Source organism: Salvelinus alpinus, chromosome 8, assembly GCF_045679555.1.
Source record: "Salvelinus alpinus chromosome 8, SLU_Salpinus.1, whole genome shotgun sequence".
NCBI lineage: Eukaryota > Metazoa > Chordata > Actinopteri > Salmoniformes > Salmonidae > Salvelinus > Salvelinus alpinus.
In genome coordinates this window covers 30,528,251-30,548,118 of record NC_092093.1, presented here as the reverse complement: position 1 = coordinate 30,548,118, position 19,868 = coordinate 30,528,251, and the positions used below count along the sequence as shown (strand labels likewise).

Genomic DNA, 19,868 nt, shown 5'->3' with positions numbered 1-19,868 from the left:
GTGATGTTCAAGACTGCACAGCACACACACAGACAAAGACACACACACACACACACACAGGGATATTATTAGGAGTCCACGTGGTGGTATAATTCAGAGCTGGGGGTCATAGCTCATAAACCAGCGGATGATAAAGTACAAATCAGTGCCAAGGCCGAGCTGGAAGCCCAGACACCAATAACATTAAGAGGGCGTGGACACTCCAGCCCAATAACACACATGCTGCATGGTTAATTTATCCCTGAGACCGACAGGCTCATTCATCATCCCACTGGTCCACACATTAGGCCTAATGCCTCAGCCCTTTACACCATAATAATCATAATGTGTCATCATCTCCAATCTTCATTGTTGTTTCTCAGATGTCATCAGAGAGAGAGAGAGAGAGAGAGAGAGAGAGAGAGAGAGAGAGAGAGAGAGAGAGAGAGAGAGAGAGAGAGAGAGAGAGAGAGAGAGAGAGAGAGATTTGTCATGTTTTTATTCTTTTGGAACTTTTGTGAGTGTTATGTTTACTGTTAAATAAGATTTTTGATTTTTGATTTCACTTTTGTTTATTATCTAGTTCACTTACTTTGGCAATGTTAACATATGTTTCCCATGCCAATAAAGCCCTTAAATTGAATTGAAACAATTGAGAGGGAGATATATCAAAGTGCCTGGGCATGGTGCATGGTGGGTAAATTATAGATGTGTGTTTGGTCCAATGTAGGTGTAGTTTCCGTTCCCCCGGGTATCACAGAAACAGTCAGTCATTATGACAGGCAGAGGCAGCCCTGACCTGTAGAATGTTAACACATCCCTCTTGCTGATGACAGCCCATTCATTTTTCAACTTCCAGGTCAGGGTTAGCACAGTGTGCCGAGGTGATTTCATAGGGAGGGAAAATGTTCTTCTGTGTGATGTGTTCTCGTCCCTGTATTGGAGGGTAAACAGAGAAACACAGAGGAGTATGGGTAGAGGCATTGGAATGTCAAATCTTGCTTACGCAACACAAAATACAATTCATTGGATTTTTCATACAGTCGGTGTGACTAGAAAGCCTCATCTGTATCTGTGATTTATACAGTGTAGGCCAAAGTAATCCTCCTTCTCCTAGTCATTGCCTTTATCCCTGCCCTTGTCGAGGGCCACATTGATTCAAGGCGGAAAAACAAGATACATGGAAATGGTATCATTGCATCATCATCATGAATTGTTCTAATATTTTGTACTTTGTTTGACTTCTGTTGTCCTTCTCTTCCTTTCTTATTTGGTGCTACTGTAGTCAGTGTTTATTTAGCCCAACACTGCAGAGCAGGGGTGTGTCAATACTGGTGACAAGACTATCTTATAAAGGACGGAACACAATCAAGTAAATCAGCAGTCATCAACAAAGAGTGAAAAAAGGGACTTTTACAACGACCACCTTTTACATTGTTTTCTGGTTGCACCAATCTATCTCTGTCTAATGCGTTCTCTCTTTTTCAATGGTCAATGTTGGAATGGTGCTTGCCGCTATACAGGGTGGAGAAAACACAGTCAGTCATATGAATCATTGCAGCAGTGGGAGGAGAGCAAGAGGACGTGATATTGGTCTGGCAGCTGTTACATGGAATGTGCTGTTTTCTGCGCTTGTGTGTGTGTGTGTGTGTGTGTGTGTGTGTGTGTGTGTGTGTGTGTGTGTGTGTGTGTGTGTGTGTGTGTGTGTGTGTGTGTGTGTGTGTGTGTGTGTGTGTGTGTGTGTGTGTGTGTGTGTGTGTGTGTGTGTGTGTGTGTGTGTACATATACAGTTAAAGTCGTAAGTTTACATACACTTAGGTTGGAGTCATTAAAACTCGTTTTGCAACCACTCCACAAATGTATTGTTTACAAACTATAGTTTTGGCAAGTCGGTTAGGACATTTTTCCAACAATTGTTTACAGACAGATTATTTCACTTATAATTCACTGTATCACAATTCCAGTGGGTCAGAAGTTTACGTGTGCCTTTAAACAGCTTGGAAAATTCCAGAAAATGATGTCATGGCTTTAGAAGCTTCTGATAGGCTAATTGACATAATTTGAGTCAATTGGAGGTGTACATGTGGATGTATTTGAAGGCCTACCTTCAAACTCAGTGCCTCTTTGCTTGACATCATGGGAAAATCAAAAGAAATCAGCCAAGACCTCAGAAAAAAAATTGTAGACCTCCACAAGTCTGGTTCATCCTTGGGAGCAATTTCCAAACGCCTGAAGGTACCACGTTCATCTGTACAGATGATGAATGTACTTTGGTGCGAAAAGTGCAAATCAATCCCAGAACAACAGCAAAGGACCTTGTGAAGATGCTGGAGGAAACAGGTACAAAAGTATCTATATCCACAGTAAAACGAGTCCTATATCGACATAACAAGAAAGGCCGCTCAGCAAGGAAGAAGCCACTGCTCCAAAACCGCCATAAAAAAGCCAGACTACGCTTTGCAATCATTCTCTCTACTATTATTCTGACATTTCATATTCTTAAAATAAAGTGGTGATCCTAACCGACCTAAGACACATAATTTTTACTAGGATTAAATGTCAGGAATTGTGAAAAACTGAGTTTAAATCTATTTGGCTAAGGTGTATGTAAACTTCTGACTTCAACTGTATGTGTCAAAAGCATGTCTAAATGTGGCAGGAGGTCAAGTATAAATCAAAGCAAACATAAATAGGCTATTTGAGTGCTCCCTGAGCAGGCCTCCTTTCCGGGAACAGACAAGTGCTTTTTATCGCCGACGCACACACAATATAGCTATATTCACATATCCATCATACCTTGCACCAAAGCATAATGGCATTTGAACATCCAACGGTTCCCTACATATAATATAAATAGCTCTCTGTCTCATATCTCAATTCCCATGCAAATCAAATGGGCGTGTATAAAGTGAATCATTCGTTTGTAATTTAATTTTGTCACTGTAGCAGTGGAAACCCGTATCTCCGGGACTAAGTGGGTCTAGTTCCAACATGCTGAAGAAGTGATGCCTGCCTGTGCCATTAAACCCCTACAACTCATCCAGAACGCCGCAGCCCGTCTGGTGTTCAACTTTCCCAAGTTCTCTCACGTCACCCCGCTCCTCCGCTCTCTCCACTGGCTTCCAGTTGAAGCTCGCATCCGCTACAAGACCATGGTGCTTGCCTACGGAGCTGTGAGGGGAACGGCACCTCCGTACCTTCAGGCTCTGATCAGGCCCTACACCCAAACAAGGGCACTGCGTTCATCCACCTCTGGCCTGCTCGCCTCCCTACCTCTGAGGAAGTACAGTTCCCGCTCAGCCCAGTCAAAACTGTTCGCTGCTCTGGCACCCCAATGGTGGAACAAACTCCCTCACGACGCCAGGTCAGCGGAGTCAATCACCACCTTCCGGAGACACCTGAAACCCCACCTCTTTAAGGAATACCTAGGATAGGATAAAGTAATCCTTCTAACCCCCCCCCCCTTAAAAGAGTTAGATGCACTATTGTAAAGTGGTTGTTCCACTGGATATCATAAGGTGAATGCACCAATTTGTAAGTCGCTCTGGATAAGAGCGTCTGCTAAATGACTTAAATGTAAATGTAAGTGGAGAAAAAAAAAATCAACAACCGCGTTTGAGGTACACAGCACTGGAACGGATTTTGATAAATCGCATCTAAACCATACTGTATGAAAGCTGAGCCGGCTGATGCTTGTATTAAATATTCACTTTGATTCCCTTTTTGCTTTTCTGCATTTGGCGTCTGGAGAAAGCAACCTCTCCATTTTTTAACCAGCATAAACACACCAAATGTGTTTGTCAGAGAGTTTGACTCTTGCCTCTTTTGATCACTGAGGCACTGGGGTTTAGCAGGCCTACTAAAGTTCTGTGTTCTGGTTGACCACTTGTTGACTTTGCCATGATTGGCTGCTGCATGTGGTCCACTTGAAATGAATGGAAATGGAAATTGGATGTATGGAGTGCAGATTTCTTACAGAAATACCATACTATGTGAGTGATTTCTAACTGGTAACCCTGTGGGTGACTCCACTCCAGGGCAGGATGTACAGTATATAATGGTCCCTGTGCTGTGTTTCAACTAAGCACCTAAGAGGCTACTTGAATCTAATTTTGTTAAGTTTAGAAAATCTATTCAGGGCTTTTTTATCAAGCCCCCAACCCCCTCAACTGCTGTTCTTCAATTTTATCACCGAATATGTTTGACATTGCAAACATGGCTGAATATCTGAGAGCCATGCAACATGTTCTCCTTAACTAAGGTCAAGAAATAGAAAAAACAATAAAAGCGCATCAAGGTTTCTATGGTAGAAATTCTCTTCCTGTTGATGCCTGTGCTGCCACTGCATCCCGGGCTCCAAATTGAATTATAGAGCATGTCTTTCAAGCTGGGGGAACAATAAAGCAACAGAAAATGCCAGGTGCCCCCCCCCCCCCACCCCCTTCCAGCAGGCTTCAGAAGAACATCAGTGGGGAGATTATCAAAGCGGCTGCGGGCAACAGACCGAAAAACTAATAACTGGGGCGCTTCCTCGCCGGACACAGGTCTCTGAGTGTTATTTTGGTAGCTGGGAGAGAAATTGTCTGAAAGGCAATAAGCTGAATAGCCCCCATATTAACTAAATTCACACAAATGTGCCAGCACCCAGGCATCAAGGTGTATAGACTTTGTGTGCCTCCTTTTCATTATAACCTCAGATTCAGGCTGTGTTTGAGCTGAGCCTGGGTTGAGAGAAATCTGCTGGGCTTTCATAAAGTTAGAAGAAATATCCATATTCTTTCACTCTGGGAAAAAAAACTGTTGATCACACAAAAGTAAATTCAATTGTTAACACTTTTTCCTCTATACAAGAGAGATGCAATATACTATAATTTTATTACATGGCTATATACTGTATATATACATTCTTAATCATCAACCAAACAACAACAACCCCTGAAGGTGGATTTCATTTTTCATTCTCTCTTAGCTTTAGTCTCAGGTTTGATTCATGTCCATCTACATGAATCATCTCTGATGTAACTCTGCTCTCAGACACACTATGAAAGCTCAATGTGTAACAGCGAACACTGCAGATTCTCAGCTCTAAAGCCATCCTCTTAACGGCCCCAATTTCTCAGGGAAATACCAAACGTGACAAGTTAGTTTATTCCTTTCACTTAGGTGTGTGATCCCTCTCCACTGTCAACATCTTCCTCACTGACTCCGGTTGAAATCAGACTCTTTCACATAAATGACTTCAAACAAAAAGAAGGTGGTACGTTCTCTTCTCTAAATGGTTTTATTTGCTCTTTGTCACTATTCTGTCTTTAGAACATCCCTCGCTCTGTCTAGCGCATTGAGAAATAGCTCTAGCAGCACTGACTAAATAAGATTGATGCCTTCATCCTTGGGAGATAAAGGTGAAAATTACAAATGTGCAGCAAAAGCGGACATTTTCTAGGGAGAGCGAAAAACACATTGGTTACAACTGACAGCCCATTTAGAATAAATGTATATAATTTTTACATAGTCTAGACAGAATCCCATCAGCCCTGTTTGAATGTTTCAGCATTTCAGCAGCAGCAGTGTGTTGTTGTGCCATTACAATGCTATATGGGTGGGAAAGTTATTATCAAGCAAGCAATGTGTGTGTGTGTGTGTGTGTGTGTGTGTGTGTGTGTGTGTGTGTGTGTGTGTGTGTGTGTGTGTGTGTGTGTGTGTGTGTGTGTGTGTGTGTGTGTGTGTGTGTGTGTGTGTGTGTGTGTGTGTGTGTGTGTGTGTGTGTGTGTGTGTGTGTGTGTGTGTGTGTGTGTGTGTGTGTGTGTGTGTGTGTGTGTGTGTGTGTGAGGATGGTATGATTTATTGATCTGCTCCTCATAATAGGGGGAATAACTCCTCAGGGCATGGTAATCACTGCAAAACAGCCCTATCACAGCACTTAGCTAAGAGTAACAGTCTAACAGCCTCTGCTAAGGCAATTTCTTTCAATATCAAACTGGGAATAGCAAAATGATTAACACATATTAAATGAGGCGTGCTACTGTTTTTCTCTTTAACAGGAGATGGGTTTTGGGTAACACGTTGAGAGTAAATAATAAAAAGGACACTGCATATTTTGCTAAGCGTTTAAGTGTTTTCATAGTTCCTTCAGTAGATCCCATCCTGCTTGCCTAAGGCTTACAATAACACTCACTTTTTACACTTACTGTGCAAATACAACGTCAGAGAAAATGAAAGACCTTGTGCACAAGGACAGCCATCATGTAATATGTTTCGGCCCAACATGATGCTCAGACACAAGACAAGCTCTGTCTTTATACAAACACGTGTTTAAACAAATAGTGCCTCCTTTCTATGGCTACTGTATAACCACAAACACTCTCTCCCTTCAAGATGACTCAATATGACATAGTTTGACTCCATCCACAGTAATCCTAGCACATTCCTATAACACCTACTGTACCAATCCTGAAGATGTGGTGCAGCAATCCTTACATGTAAAACATATTCATTCCCAGCTTCAGTCATTTTTATCCTCAGAACTCATTTTATTTCTCCCTCGTTGCTCTATTAGCAATGGGAAAAATAACAAAAATTCAATTTCATACGAGGTAGAAATGTGTAATTCCAATAATGTGAACTAGAGCATTTAGGAGTCATTGGCACTGTGATACAAAAGTTGAACACAGTGATTGGAACATCTATCTTGTTTGTTCACCAGGAGAGAGTTACATTGGGAACAGACATGACATGAAAAATAACACAGTTGTTGAGAGCTGGAGGAATGTAAGGTAGGTAAGGTAAGGTTATTTTATGGCATAGAGGGAAAAACAGAAGAACCCAGTATGGCTAAGAAAAACACACGCAGGTCTATGAGAATTGTTCTCCTGAAAACAATCATTGTGTGCTATACAGCCTACGAGTCATTTAAGTTTACAGTACAACTTAAAGACATAATAATGACCCAATTATCCTAAGGTTACATAGTAGTTACATTCCCCACACACAGCTCCAGGCGAGTCTCAACCACATGCCAAGCACCGTACAAACTTAAGCTTCAGAAAAGTGTGCTGCTGAAATGCCACACAAAAGAAGTAAAATGCATAATAAAAGCCTAGCGGCAGACAACTGATTCAGAGAAAAAGTATATCGTTGGGGATGAAAAGACTGAGCGAGATCCCCTATGGGATCTGTGCTTCGTGCTGCACAAGCTTCCTCTGGCGAACAGCTCCCAATCTGGAGTTGAAAAATCTGCATCAGGAATAGCTCAAAGACCCCCAAAAGACAGTGCTTGAGGGGGAAGAGAAACTGCTGTGTTCTTCAAAGGAAGGATGAATCCATGCTCTGCTATAGATATCCTTAGGCAGTCTGCAGCTTTTATTGTTCACAAAGCAGCTAGGTAAACAAACCTACAATGGTCTTCTGAGATAGATGGGAGGGGTTTAGGGTAGCTGAAGGATGGGACTAAAAACAAACAAAAGATAGCTATTGTAAAATATACTGTGTCTCTAAAATGTATATAGTATGTATAAGCTGGAAGTAGAAGTCTAAGTGTTGTTGTCCATTAGTTTACTCCAATTAGGGGAGGGGTAGTAGGGTTACGGGAAAATAATAAATGAAAATATATTTTTTTAATATAGATTTTATATATACAGTACCAGTCAAAAGTTTGGACACAGCTACTCATTCAAGAGTTTTCCTTTATTTTTACTATTTTCTACATTGTAGAATATTAGTGAAAACATCAAAACTATGAAATAACACATATGGAATCATGTAGTAACCAAAAAGGTGATAAACAAATCAAAATACACTAGCCACCGATTAGCAGCACTGTAGAAACGATTACATTACAACGGAACGACTTGATTTGTGTAGTGTTAGCTAGCTACATAGTTTTCTTTGCTATCTTTGTATCTAAGATAATTGTGTAGCTTTGAGTAATTATCGGTTAGCTAGCCAGCTATTTTCGCCTGCCGCGCTGCCGTCCTCCTACCTAGCCAACACTGCTAGCTAACACTGCTAGCTAGCCAACTTCTACCGAATAGCAGCACTGTAGAAACTTACATTACAACGGAACGACTTGATTAGCGTAGTGTTAGCTAGTTGTCTTTGCTGTCCTTGTATCCATGATAATTGTGTAGTTTAGAGAAATTTAGAGAAATTGTCGAGGTCACCTAGCCAGCTTCACTTTCAACAACGCAGCCACTGCTAGCCAGGCTACTTCACCAGCCAGCAGTACTATATCATTTTAGTCAATTAGATCTTTTATTTTATTTATTTTTTTTGCAACGTAAGCTTAACTTTCTGAACATTCGAGTCGTGTAGCCCACTTGTCATTCTAATCTCCTTTGCTTTAGCGTAGCCTCTTCTGTAGCCTGTCAACTATGTGTCTGTCTATCCCTGTTCTCTCCTCTCTGCACAGACCATACAAACGCTTCACACCGCGTGGCCGCGCCCACCCTAACCTGGTGGTCCCAGCCCGCACGACCCACGTGGAGTTCCAGGTCTCCGGTAGCCTCTGGAACTGCCGATCCGCGGCCAACAAGGCAGAGCTCATCTCAGCCTATGCGTCCCTCCAGTCCCTCGACTTCTTGGCACTGACGGAAACATGGCTCACCACAGATAACACTGCTACTCCTACTGCTCTCTCTTCGTCTGCCCACGTGTTCTCGCACACCCCGAGAGCTTCTGGTCAGCGGGGTGGTGGCACCGGGATCCTCATCTCTCCCAAGTGGTCATTCTCTCTTTCTCCCCTTACCCATCTGTCTATCGCCTCCTTTGAATTCCATGCTGTCACAGTTACCAGCCCTTTCAAGCTTAACATCCTTATCATTTATCGCCCTCCAGGTTCCCTTGGAGAGTTCATCAATGAGCTTGATGCCTTGATAAGCTCCTTTCCTGAGGACGGCTCACCTCTCACAGTTCTGGGTGACTTTAACCTCCCCATGTCTACCTTTGACTCATTCCTCTCTGCCTCCTTCTTTCCACTCCTCTCCTCTTTTGACCTCACCCTCTCACCTTCCCCCCCTACTCACAAGGCAGGCAATACGCTTGACCTCATCTTTACTAGATGCTGTTCTTCCACTAACCTCATTGCAACTCCCCTCCAAGTCTCCGACCACTACCTTGTATCCTTTTCCCTCTCGCTCTCATCCAACACTTCCCACACTGCCCCTACTCGGATGGTATCGCGCCGTCCCAACCTTCGCTCTCTCTCCCCCGCTACTCTCTCCTCTTCCATCCTATCATCTCTTCCCTCTGCCCAAACCTTCTCCAACCTATCTCCTGATTCTGCCTCCTCAACCCTCCTCTCCTCCCTTTCTGCATCCTTTGACTCTCTATGTCCCCTATCCTCCAGGCCGGCTCGGTCCTCCCCTCCCGCTCCGTGGCTCGACGACTCATTGCGAGCTCACAGAACAGGGCTCCGGGCAGCCGAGCGGAAATGGAGGAAAACTCGCCTCCCTGCGGACCTGGCATCCTTTCACTCCCTCCTCTCTACATTTTCCTCTTCTGTCTCTGCTGCTAAAGCCACTTTCTACCACTCTAAATTCCAAGCATCTGCCTCTAACCCTAGGAAGCTCTTTGCCACCTTCTCCTCCCTCCTGAATCCTCCTCCCCCTCCCCCCCCTCCTCCCTCTCTGCAGACGACTTCGTCAACCATTTTGAAAAGAAGGTCGACGACATCCGATCCTCGTTTGCTAAGTCAAACGACACCGCTGGTTCTGCTCACACTGCCCTACCCTGTGCTTTGACCTCTTTCTCCCCTCTCTCTCCAGATGAAATCTCGCGTCTTGTGACGGCCGGCCGCCCAACAACCTGCCCGCTTGACCCTATCCCCTCCTCTCTTCTCCAGACCATTTCCGGAGACCTTCTCCCTTACCTCACCTCGCTCATCAACTCATCCTTGACCGCTGGCTACGTCCCTTCCGTCTTCAAGAGAGCGAGAGTTGCACCCCTTCTGAAAAAACCTACACTCGATCCCTCCGATGTCAACAACTACAGACCAGTATCCCTTCTTTCTTTTCTCTCCAAAACTCTTGAACGTGCCGTCCTTGGCCAGCTCTCCTGCTATCTCTCTCAGAATGACCTTCTTGATCAAAATCAGTCAGGTTTCAAGACTAGTCACTCAACTGAGACTGCTCTTCTCTGTATCACGGAGGCGCTCCGCACTGCTAAAGCTAACTCTCTCTCCTCTGCTCTCATCCTTCTAGACCTATCGGCTGCCTTCGATACTGTGAACCATCAGATCCTCCTCTCCACCCTCTCCGAGTTGGGCATCTCCGGCGCGGCCCACGCTTGGATTGCGTCCTACCTGACAGGTCGCTCCTACCAGGTGGCGTGGCGAGAATCTGTCTCCTCACCACGCGCTCTCACCACTGGTGTCCCCCAGGGCTCTGTTCTAGGCCCTCTCCTATTCTCGCTATACACCAAGTCACTTGGCTCTGTCATAACCTCACATGGTCTCTCCTATCACTGCTATGCAGACGACACACAATTAATCTTCTCCTTTCCCCCTTCTGATGACCAGGTGGCGAATCGCATCTCTGCATGTCTGGCAGACATATCAGTGTGGATGACGGATCACCACCTCAAGCTGAACCTCGGCAAGACGGAGCTGCTCTTCCTCCCGGGGAAGGACTGCCCGTTCCATGATCTCGCCATCACGGTTGACAACTCCATTGTGTCCTCCTCCCAGAGCGCTAAGAACCTTGGCGTGATCCTGGACAACACCCTGTCGTTCTTAACTAACATCAAGGCGGTGGCCCGTTCCTGTAGGTTCATGCTCTACAACATCCGCAGAGTACGACCCTGCCTCACACAGGAAGCGGCGCAGGTCCTAATCCAGGCACTTGTCATCTCCCGTCTGGATTACTGCAACTCGCTGTTGGCTGGGCTCCCTGCCTGTGCCATCAAACCCCTACAACTCATCCAGAACGCCGCAGCCCGTCTGGTGTTCAACCTTCCCAAGTTCTCTCACGTCACCCCGCTCCTCCGCTCTCTCCACTGGCTTCCAGTTGAAGCTCGCATCCGCTACAAGACCATGGTGCTTGCCTACGGAGCTGTGAGGGGAACGGCACCTCAGTACCTTCAGGCTCTGATCAGGCCCTACACCCAAACAAGGGCTCTGCGTTCATCCACCTCTGGCCTGCTCGCCTCCCTACCACTGAGGAAGTACAGTTCCCGCTCAGCCCAGTCAAAACTGTTCGCTGCTCTGGCACCCCAATGGTGGAACAAACTCCCTCACGACGCCAGGACAGCGGAGTCAATCACCACCTTCCGGAGACACCTGAAACCCCACCTCTTCAAGGAATACCTAGGATAAAGCAATCCTTCTGCCCCCCCCCCCCTTAAAAGATTTAGATGCACTATTGTAAAGTGGCTGTTCCACTGGATGTCATTAGGTGAATGCACCAATTTGTAAGTCGCTCTGGATAAGAGCGTCTGCTAAATGACTTAAATGTAAATGTAAATGTACATTTTATATTTGAGATTCTACAAAGTAGCCAACCTTTGCCTTGATGACAGCTTTGGACACACTTTGGCATTCTCTCAAACCAGCTTCATGAGGTAGTCACCTGAAATGCATTGCAATTAACAGGTGTGCCATGTTAAAAGTTCATTTATGGAATTTCTTTCCTTTTTAATGTGTTTGTGTCACGACTTTCGCCGAAGTCGGTTCCTCTCCTTGTTCGGGCGGCGTCGCCGGTCTTCTAGCAATCATTGATCCACTTTTCATTTTCCATTTGTTTTGTCTTGTCTTCTCACACACCTGGTCTTAATATCCCTCATTACATGTTGTGTATTTAACCCTCTGTTCCCCTCATGTCTTTGTGTGGAATTGTTTATTGTTAGTGCATGTGCACGTTTTCTCTGGTGCGCGACGGGTTTTGTACCCATTTGTTTATTGTTCTGGTTTCTGGTGGTTTTATGAATAAAACGTTGATTACCCAGTTTTGCTCTCCTGCACCTGACTTCCCTGCCGCCAGTTACGCACTCCCTTACAGTTTGAGCCAAATAGTTGTGTTAACAACCTAGGGGTGGTATACAGAAGATAGCCCTGTTCGGTAAAAGACCAAGTCCGTATTATGGCAAGAACAGCTCAAATAAGCAAGGAGAAACGACAGTCCATCATTACTTTAAGACATGAAGGTAAGTCAATATGGAACATTTCAAGAACTTTGAAAGTTTCTTCAAGTACAGTCTCAAAAACCATCACGCGCTATGATGAAACTGGCTCTCATGATGACAGCCACAGGAAAGGAAGACCCAGAGTTACCTCTGCTGCAGAGGATAAGTTCCTTAGAGTTACCAGCCTCAGAAATTGCAGCCCAAATAAATGCTTCACAGAGTTCAAGTAACAGACACATCTCAACCGCCATGTCTTTGTGAGATGCAGAGTAGGTGAATGGATGATCTCCACATGTATGGTTCCCACCGTGAAGCATGGAGAAGGTGTGATGGTGCTTTGCTGGTGACACTGTCAGTGATTTATTTAGAATTCAAGGCACACGTAACCAGCATGGCTACCACAGCATTCTGCAGCGATACGCCATCCCATCTGGTTTGCGCTTAGTGGGACTATTATTTGTTTTTCAACAGAACAATGACCCATAACACCTCCAGGCTGTGTGAGGGCTATTTGATCAAGAAGGAGAGTGATGGAGTGCTGTGTCAGATGACCTGGCCTCCAAAACCCAATTGGGATGAGTTGGACTTCAGAGTGAAGGAAAAGCAGCCAACAAGTGCTCAGCATATGTGGGGACTCCTTCAAGAAGGTTGGAAAAGCATTCCTCATGAAGCTGGTTCAGAGAATGCCAAGAGTGTTTAAAGCTGTCATCAAGGAAAAGGGTGGCTGCTTTGAAGAATCTCAAATATAAATATATTTTGATTTATTTAGTTATTGGTTATTACATGATTTCATATGTGTTATTTCCTAGTTTTGATGTTTTCTATTATTCTGCAATGTAGAAAATAGTAAAAAGAAAGAAAAACCCTGGAATAAGTAGGTGTGTCCAAACTTTTGACTGGTACTGTGTATTTACAAAAAATATATATGGGGGATTGGAAATGATACAGACAATTACATTGATGGAAGCCACACTCTATCTGCAGTATTAACGCTGATCTACCCCCTGAAAAAATGTAATACAAAAATAAACTACGTGGTGAGAGTACACTGAGTGGGAATATTGCATTTGCATTTGAATGACAGATACCCACAATGTATGTTTTATTATCTGTGCAGCAGCATTTCCCACAGACTTCCCATTTTTCTGGTCTGCTTACTCTACAAATAATTTCTTACAGGTCTTCAACCCATAACTCAGCTTCTTGAAAATATTTTTGATTTATTTCAATGTTTTACCCAAAGTTGAAACTCATCAGCATGAACATTCCAACTTGAAACTTTACTCCAGAAACACAAACACCATCTCAGACTAAAACGTATTCAGTTGATAGAGGCCCTTCAATTGGCCAGTGTTTATTTTTCAGTGTAACATTTCTGGTGTTGATTCCAGAGTTAAATTCGCTTTGTAAGAGTGAAATTAACAGTCAAGTAAATCTATACTTTAGAGAGTTAAACAGTTCCATCAAAACCAAACCAATCATTGTTATAGTTTTCAGCATGCTCTACTTCAGGTATATTTTTGGGGGATTGTTTTTAATATCTGTGTTTTTGCTTGTATATTGATTGATTGATTAATCTTATGATACACATAGATACATAACAAATGTTTCAAAACTAATCCAATCAATTAGTTAGATTAATTGCACCGTTACTGAAATGGTTGTTCCAGTTTAAATGGTTTAGGCAGTCTTCTTAACACATTTCTTAAACCCTGACAGTCATTCTGAATGCAGGGTGTGGGTGAATATAAATTCCAACTGTTGGATATCCTAACAGTGTTTGGATTCCAATAGGAATTAAACATCACTTTGCAAGCCAGCTGTCACGTTCGTCGTCTGAAGATGAGGAATCATCGGACCAAAGCGCAGCGTGGTAAGTGTTCATGTTAATTTATTAAAACAGAACACTAAACAAAATAACAAAGAGAATGAACGAAACAGTCCTGTCAGGTGCAGCAACACAAAACAGAAAACAACTACCCACAAAACACAGGTGGGAGAGGCTACCTAAGTATGGTACTCAATCAGAGACAATGATAGACAGCTGCCTCTGATTGAGAACCACACCAGGCCAAACACACAGAAATAGAAAACATAGAACACACAACATAGAATGCCCACCCCAACTCACGCCCTGACCAAAACAAAATATAGACATAAAAAGGATCTCTAAGGTCAGGGCGTGACACCAGCATAATGTGACTTGCAGGCTTGATGTGGCCTGTAAACCAGGAGTTTCTTAACACCACTGTGTTAGGTTAAAATTAGGCCATTGAAGTAAGGCCTTATGATATATGTATTGTATTGTCATAGAGTTACATTTTAATAATAGCATTCGCCTAGGTACTCCGTTGGTGAAAGCCACAGGCCTTTAAAAGGAAAGAACGTTCTATTTGAAATCTTTTGGACACATTAGCAAACTTGAGGGAATCCTATTTGAGTTAGTCAAGGATATTCATATGATAGGTAAGATATAAAAAACCTTGTAGAGACCCTATCCAACTGACAATCTCTTTTAAAAAAGTATAAACTATTGGAACCAAGACATAAAAATAACTGATATTGGTACAATATTTTTATTTAACCTTTATATAACTAGGCAAGTCAGTTAAGAAAAAAATCTTATTTTACAATGACGGCCTACCCCGGCCAAACCCTCCCCTAACCCGAACGACGCTGGGCCAATTGTGCACCGCCTTATGGGACTCCCGATCACAGCCGGTTGGCATACAGCCCAGAATCAAACCAGGGTCTGTAGTGATGCCTCTAGCACTGAGATGCAGTGCCTTAGACTGCTGTGCCACTCGGGAGCCCCGATGAAGGGAATGTTGGAACATAACTAAATAAATGACAGTTAAACGAAAATGGACGCTTAATCCAGTATATACGAATGTATAGAATTTATTACACAAGTGACAAAATTCACAAAATCTACAGCACAATGGCAGAGTCATGTCTTATGTGTAAACTAACAATGACTCAATAATCCATGCCTTTTGGGAATGCTATAAACTCCAAATGTTATGGGTGGAGTTAGAAAGTTGGCTGTCCGAAGTATTACAATTTAAATGTACTTTTAATCCATCTGTCTGCATATTTCAAGACATGGCATATGAGGGTGCAGTGAGATACCCCGATGGGTTGGACGATACTTTTCTCGTCAATCATTTTGAAAAAAGGCTATACTTAAAAACTGGAAATCAACCAATCCTCTATCGTTAACACAATGGAAGGGTCAAATGCTTTATTATCTAAATGCTGAAAGTGTGTGGGCGATGATGAGAAACTAAGTGGTGCAGTTTGAGGCCATGTGGCGGAGAGTGATGCAGGCGCTGAAGATGGGGGTATGAGCAGGTGGATATGGGCAGGGGTGGTGTTGTGGATATTTCTGTGCGTTTGTATGTTTATGTTTTGTAAATAATAAAATAAGGAAAGAATTTGATAACCACATCTCTGTCACTAACAAATACAGTCATGTGTGGTAACTCTACAATTCACTCAAACAAAAAAAGGCGCCCTGGGTAATATGCAAATTGGGCTTTACCCCAGGGGTCTCAAACTCATTCCATGGAGGGCCTAGTGTCTGCTGGTTTTAGTTTTTTCCTTTCAATTAAGACCTAGACAACCAGGTGAGGGGAGTTCCTTACTAATGAGTGACCTTAATTCATCAATCAAGTATAAGGAAGGAGTGAAAACCCACACACACTTAGCCCTCGATGAAATTAGTTTGGTACATTTGCTTTACACCATTCAGTGTTACAACAACACCCAAAAACAATTTAGTGTAACACTACAGGTGATAATTTCTTACACTAAGCAGCGTGAGCACTAAGCAAAGTGAGTCACGTCTACTCTAAATCAAGTGTTATGTTTTACACTGAAGGTGCTGCATATTACTCTACAGTAGAACTATGCAAACACTATAATCAAGTTCATTGGAACACTTTAACAGTTGAATGGGGAACACTGCAACAGAGTTAAATCTTTAAAACTTTCAAAAGTGTTATTTTAAAACCAGTTCAGTGGGAGTCATGTGTTACCTGTAAATAGTGTACATTTGACACTTTCCGAGTTAAATGGAGAACACTGCAACAGAGTTAAATCTTTAACACTTTCAAAAGTGTTATTTTAAAACCAGTACAGTGGGAATCATACGTTCACTGAAAACAGTGTACATTTAACACTTTCCGAGTTAAATGTACACCATTGATTTTGGTGTGTACCATTTTGAAACTGAATCAATCAATCCAGACGAGTGCCTACATCACAAGTGTAATTCCACCATTCAGCTCCCACACTGAAAAGCACTCACTTCCTCATTTGCCGTTAGCAGTAAGCTTTTGAAAACCCCCAGATATACCATAATAACTGGACCACAAAATATGATAAAATCTGTCTTCTGCACCGCACAAAACAAGTTATACTTCAGGGGGGAAAGTGGCAATGGTTTCATTAAAGCTGCCTTTACAAAATAGGAGTAATAAAAGCATAGAAATGTGTCGGCTGTAAAAAGGTTACATCTTTGATGGCTATAATTGCCCCAGTCTGACTGTCTTGGTAAAGGTAGACAGTATTACTCCATCACATGATGTCCTTCAGTTCATTAAAAATGTATTTTCACACAGGGACCAGCTATTACAAGTCAATGACTGAACCTATTGACTGATAATGCTGGTTTTCAGACACAAGTACAGAACAGCTAGACCAGGTGGCTATACAGGGTCAATAGGCAGAAATTCATGGATACAGTTTAAATGATGTTAACAACAGATTGAGGAATTGAGAAATTCATGTATTTGAGGAATTCATATAGGAATTCATATATCAGTGTTTAATAAATGATGTAGTAGCCTACACTGAACATAGTGGCACTTTTGTTCATGACAATTTAGTGAGCCTCTGACTGTTCTTTGTGCAAGATGCATTTCATAGGCTATCAGATGTTTATTCAGTAATATATTATATGATTACTTACAACTGTATCTTCTTTTCACTTTGGAATGTACAGAAAGCTCATCTAAACATCAATAAACTGCTTATAAACACATGATTATATATCCTGATGCCTAGTCACACACGCCCCTATACATATCTACCGCTATCACTCCAGTATCCCTGCACATTGTACATACTTTATGATACTGGAACTGACTGACCCTGTATATAGTATGCTTACTTACTTTCTCGTGTTCTTCTTATATCTTATTTTTATTTATTGTGTGTTTTTGTTCAACGCAATGTTATTTTTAGTTTTACATTGCTATTGATTGCTGCATTTTGGAGTTTAGAGCTTGCAAGAAAGGCATTTCACTGTACTTGTGGATGTGACATTAAAACCTGAAACTTGAAACTTTTAACCACTTGAAACTGCACTTTGCAATAGATAATGTATGCACACAAATTCATTCGATCCTGAATAAAAAAAGTTAGGAAAAACTGGTTGTATGTAGTCTGCAAACTTCTAGAAAGCAATGTAGAGAGGGAGCCGTGATACAATCTGTCTGTATATAGCTCCGTGGAAATTCTGACACCCTCTCAAACCTCAATAAATATTTTCCTAGAAACACGCATTACCTGCGCGCACCTAGCACTCTTCTGTATATTGGTACAAGTTTAGACTACACAACTGCTAAATGCATAGGAAGTGTGATATAGATAAGATGAATATCGGATAAGAACTGATAGTGTTGCTTACCTTTCCGTACTGTGCATCTTTAGTCCCCAGGTCCGATACTTTCTGCCTACTTAAGAGTATCAAATACAGTAGTGCAGCAATCCAACAAAGCACCACCAATGCCAAAGTGAGCTTTCGGGAAAGGCGTTTCATTTTCCTATGAGTTACTGGAGCAGATATCGCCCCTTTATTGGCGCTGGGCAATCTACGAGAAGCACATTTCTAGGAATTCTATGAAAGTCGGTTGTGGAGAAGTGGTTTTGCGCGCTGCTCTCACATTCTCTGGTTCTCTTCTCGAGCGCTGCACGCTCGCTCCAGACTCATGCCCTGGTTGCGAGATTGTCTATGACGGGACTGGTAGTAGGCTGTTACACAGCGATGACTCGCTGGAGCTACGAAGTACTACACTGGAAGCCGTCCAGCTAGATAAAAATCAGCCGGTTGGGGGTACCTATAAAATCGAATGGGTTTAGCACCACCTACCGTGTAAATCATAATGTACAAGGTTCTGTAGTCTATTGTACTTGCAATGTATGTATGCAGTAATGGATATCGTCTATAATCAACCATGCAGCCTAATTCATCTCAAGTTTTCTTTACAGAGTTATGGGGTATTTTAATACTGGTGACCCAGCTAGGTCACCCGTGCCAGTATTCGACGTTTATCAATGTCTGAGGATATCGGGAGACGATGTGGAAACCGGCCACTAGGGGTAACAGTGAGCGAGGTTACCTTCAAGTAGGTTTCGGTTTTGCTAGGTTATTGTGGATGTGGATGGTGGACCGGTGGCAACATCTGATTCCAAAGTTGTAAATTCAGATCCAGCAATAGAAAGTCGTTTTTAGTTTTAAGCGTATCCCAAATCTTAACCCTTACGTTAACCATTTGGAGTTATTGGCTAACCTTAAGATTTCGGAATTAATGCCTAATTTAACCCTAACCTTAACAATTCTGAGTTAATACCAAATTTTAACCCATACGTTTACAATTTGGGGTTATTGCCTAACCTTAAGATTTCGGAATTAATACCTATACTTAACCCTAACCTTACAAATTCTGAGGTAGTGCATGAACTTAACCTGAAACACTTCGAAATGTGACATTTGCAACAACTTTGCAATGTTATGTTTGAGAAACATGGATGAATGTCTAATTCTGACGTGAGCCTGTGAGAGCTAGTTGCAGTGACCATTGAACAGGTGGGACTAGGTCTGGTGACAAAAAATAACAAATAGATTAGAATAGAAAATATCTTTATTGACAATTCCCAAATTCATCCTATATATTGTGCTGTACTTTTGATATTGACTAATCTCACTTCGATTTACTTCTAGGCTGAATGTATAGACCTTAAAAAAATAGGAAACGGATCAAAAAAGTATTGTCTTGTTGCACCATCTAGTGGTGGTCGGGCGTCGAATAATCCATAAACCATCAACTATTGTATGCTTAAATGTTGTCCAGCAGGTGTCATACTGGTATGTAGAATAGACTGTAAGGGACAGGATAGATGTCATGCTATGGCCTCTGCCCCTCTCTCTAAATTTGGACAATTGTGTCTCTACAACTTTTGACATCACTGTAGGCTACAGTACATTCTACACCGTAGGCCTACCATAGACTTGAGACAGTTACGTTGTATCCTCTCCTCAATTTAGTTCCATTGTACTCCATCAATTGTGTGCTGCATCATAAGAAAACTTTTTTGTGACACTTTTGTATTTTCTATTTTTATTCAAGAGAAGATTTTTTTACAATATTGTTTTAAGTCAACACTTTATATACTGGTATATATATATATATATATATATATATTAAATGACACAAGCAATATATGTGTAGGTATATGGAAATGTTGACATGGATCTTTTCTATTTTCTTTGGTAATGTAAGATGGCAGCTTGTTATAAACCATAAACTTGCAATTTATGACTGATACAATGTATATAGCAATTTTGTGATCACCCATTGTTTGTTACATTGTATTACCACTAGAGGAGCATCAACAATGAGATAGATGCTAGTGGTCCCTCATCCGCTAATATGGCGCTGCCATCACTGCCTTCAGTCGCTGTAATACTGGGTGGGGTTTTGCCAGTA

At 42.3% G+C, this 19,868-nt stretch overlaps 1 protein-coding gene across 1 annotated transcript in view; it reads right to left on the bottom strand.

Moving 5' to 3' along the window:
- LOC139582906 (polypeptide N-acetylgalactosaminyltransferase 14-like) overlaps positions 1–18,114 on the bottom strand; it is a 123,134-nt gene extending 105,020 nt beyond the window's left edge. Inside the window, exon 1 of the mRNA XM_071413351.1 lies at positions 17,789–18,114. Within this exon, the coding sequence (XP_071269452.1) occupies positions 17,789–17,920 (132 nt within the window). The 5' untranslated portion in view covers positions 17,921–18,114. The remainder of the gene's footprint in view (positions 1–17,788) is intronic.
- Positions 18,115–19,868: the final 1,754 nt, after the last annotated feature.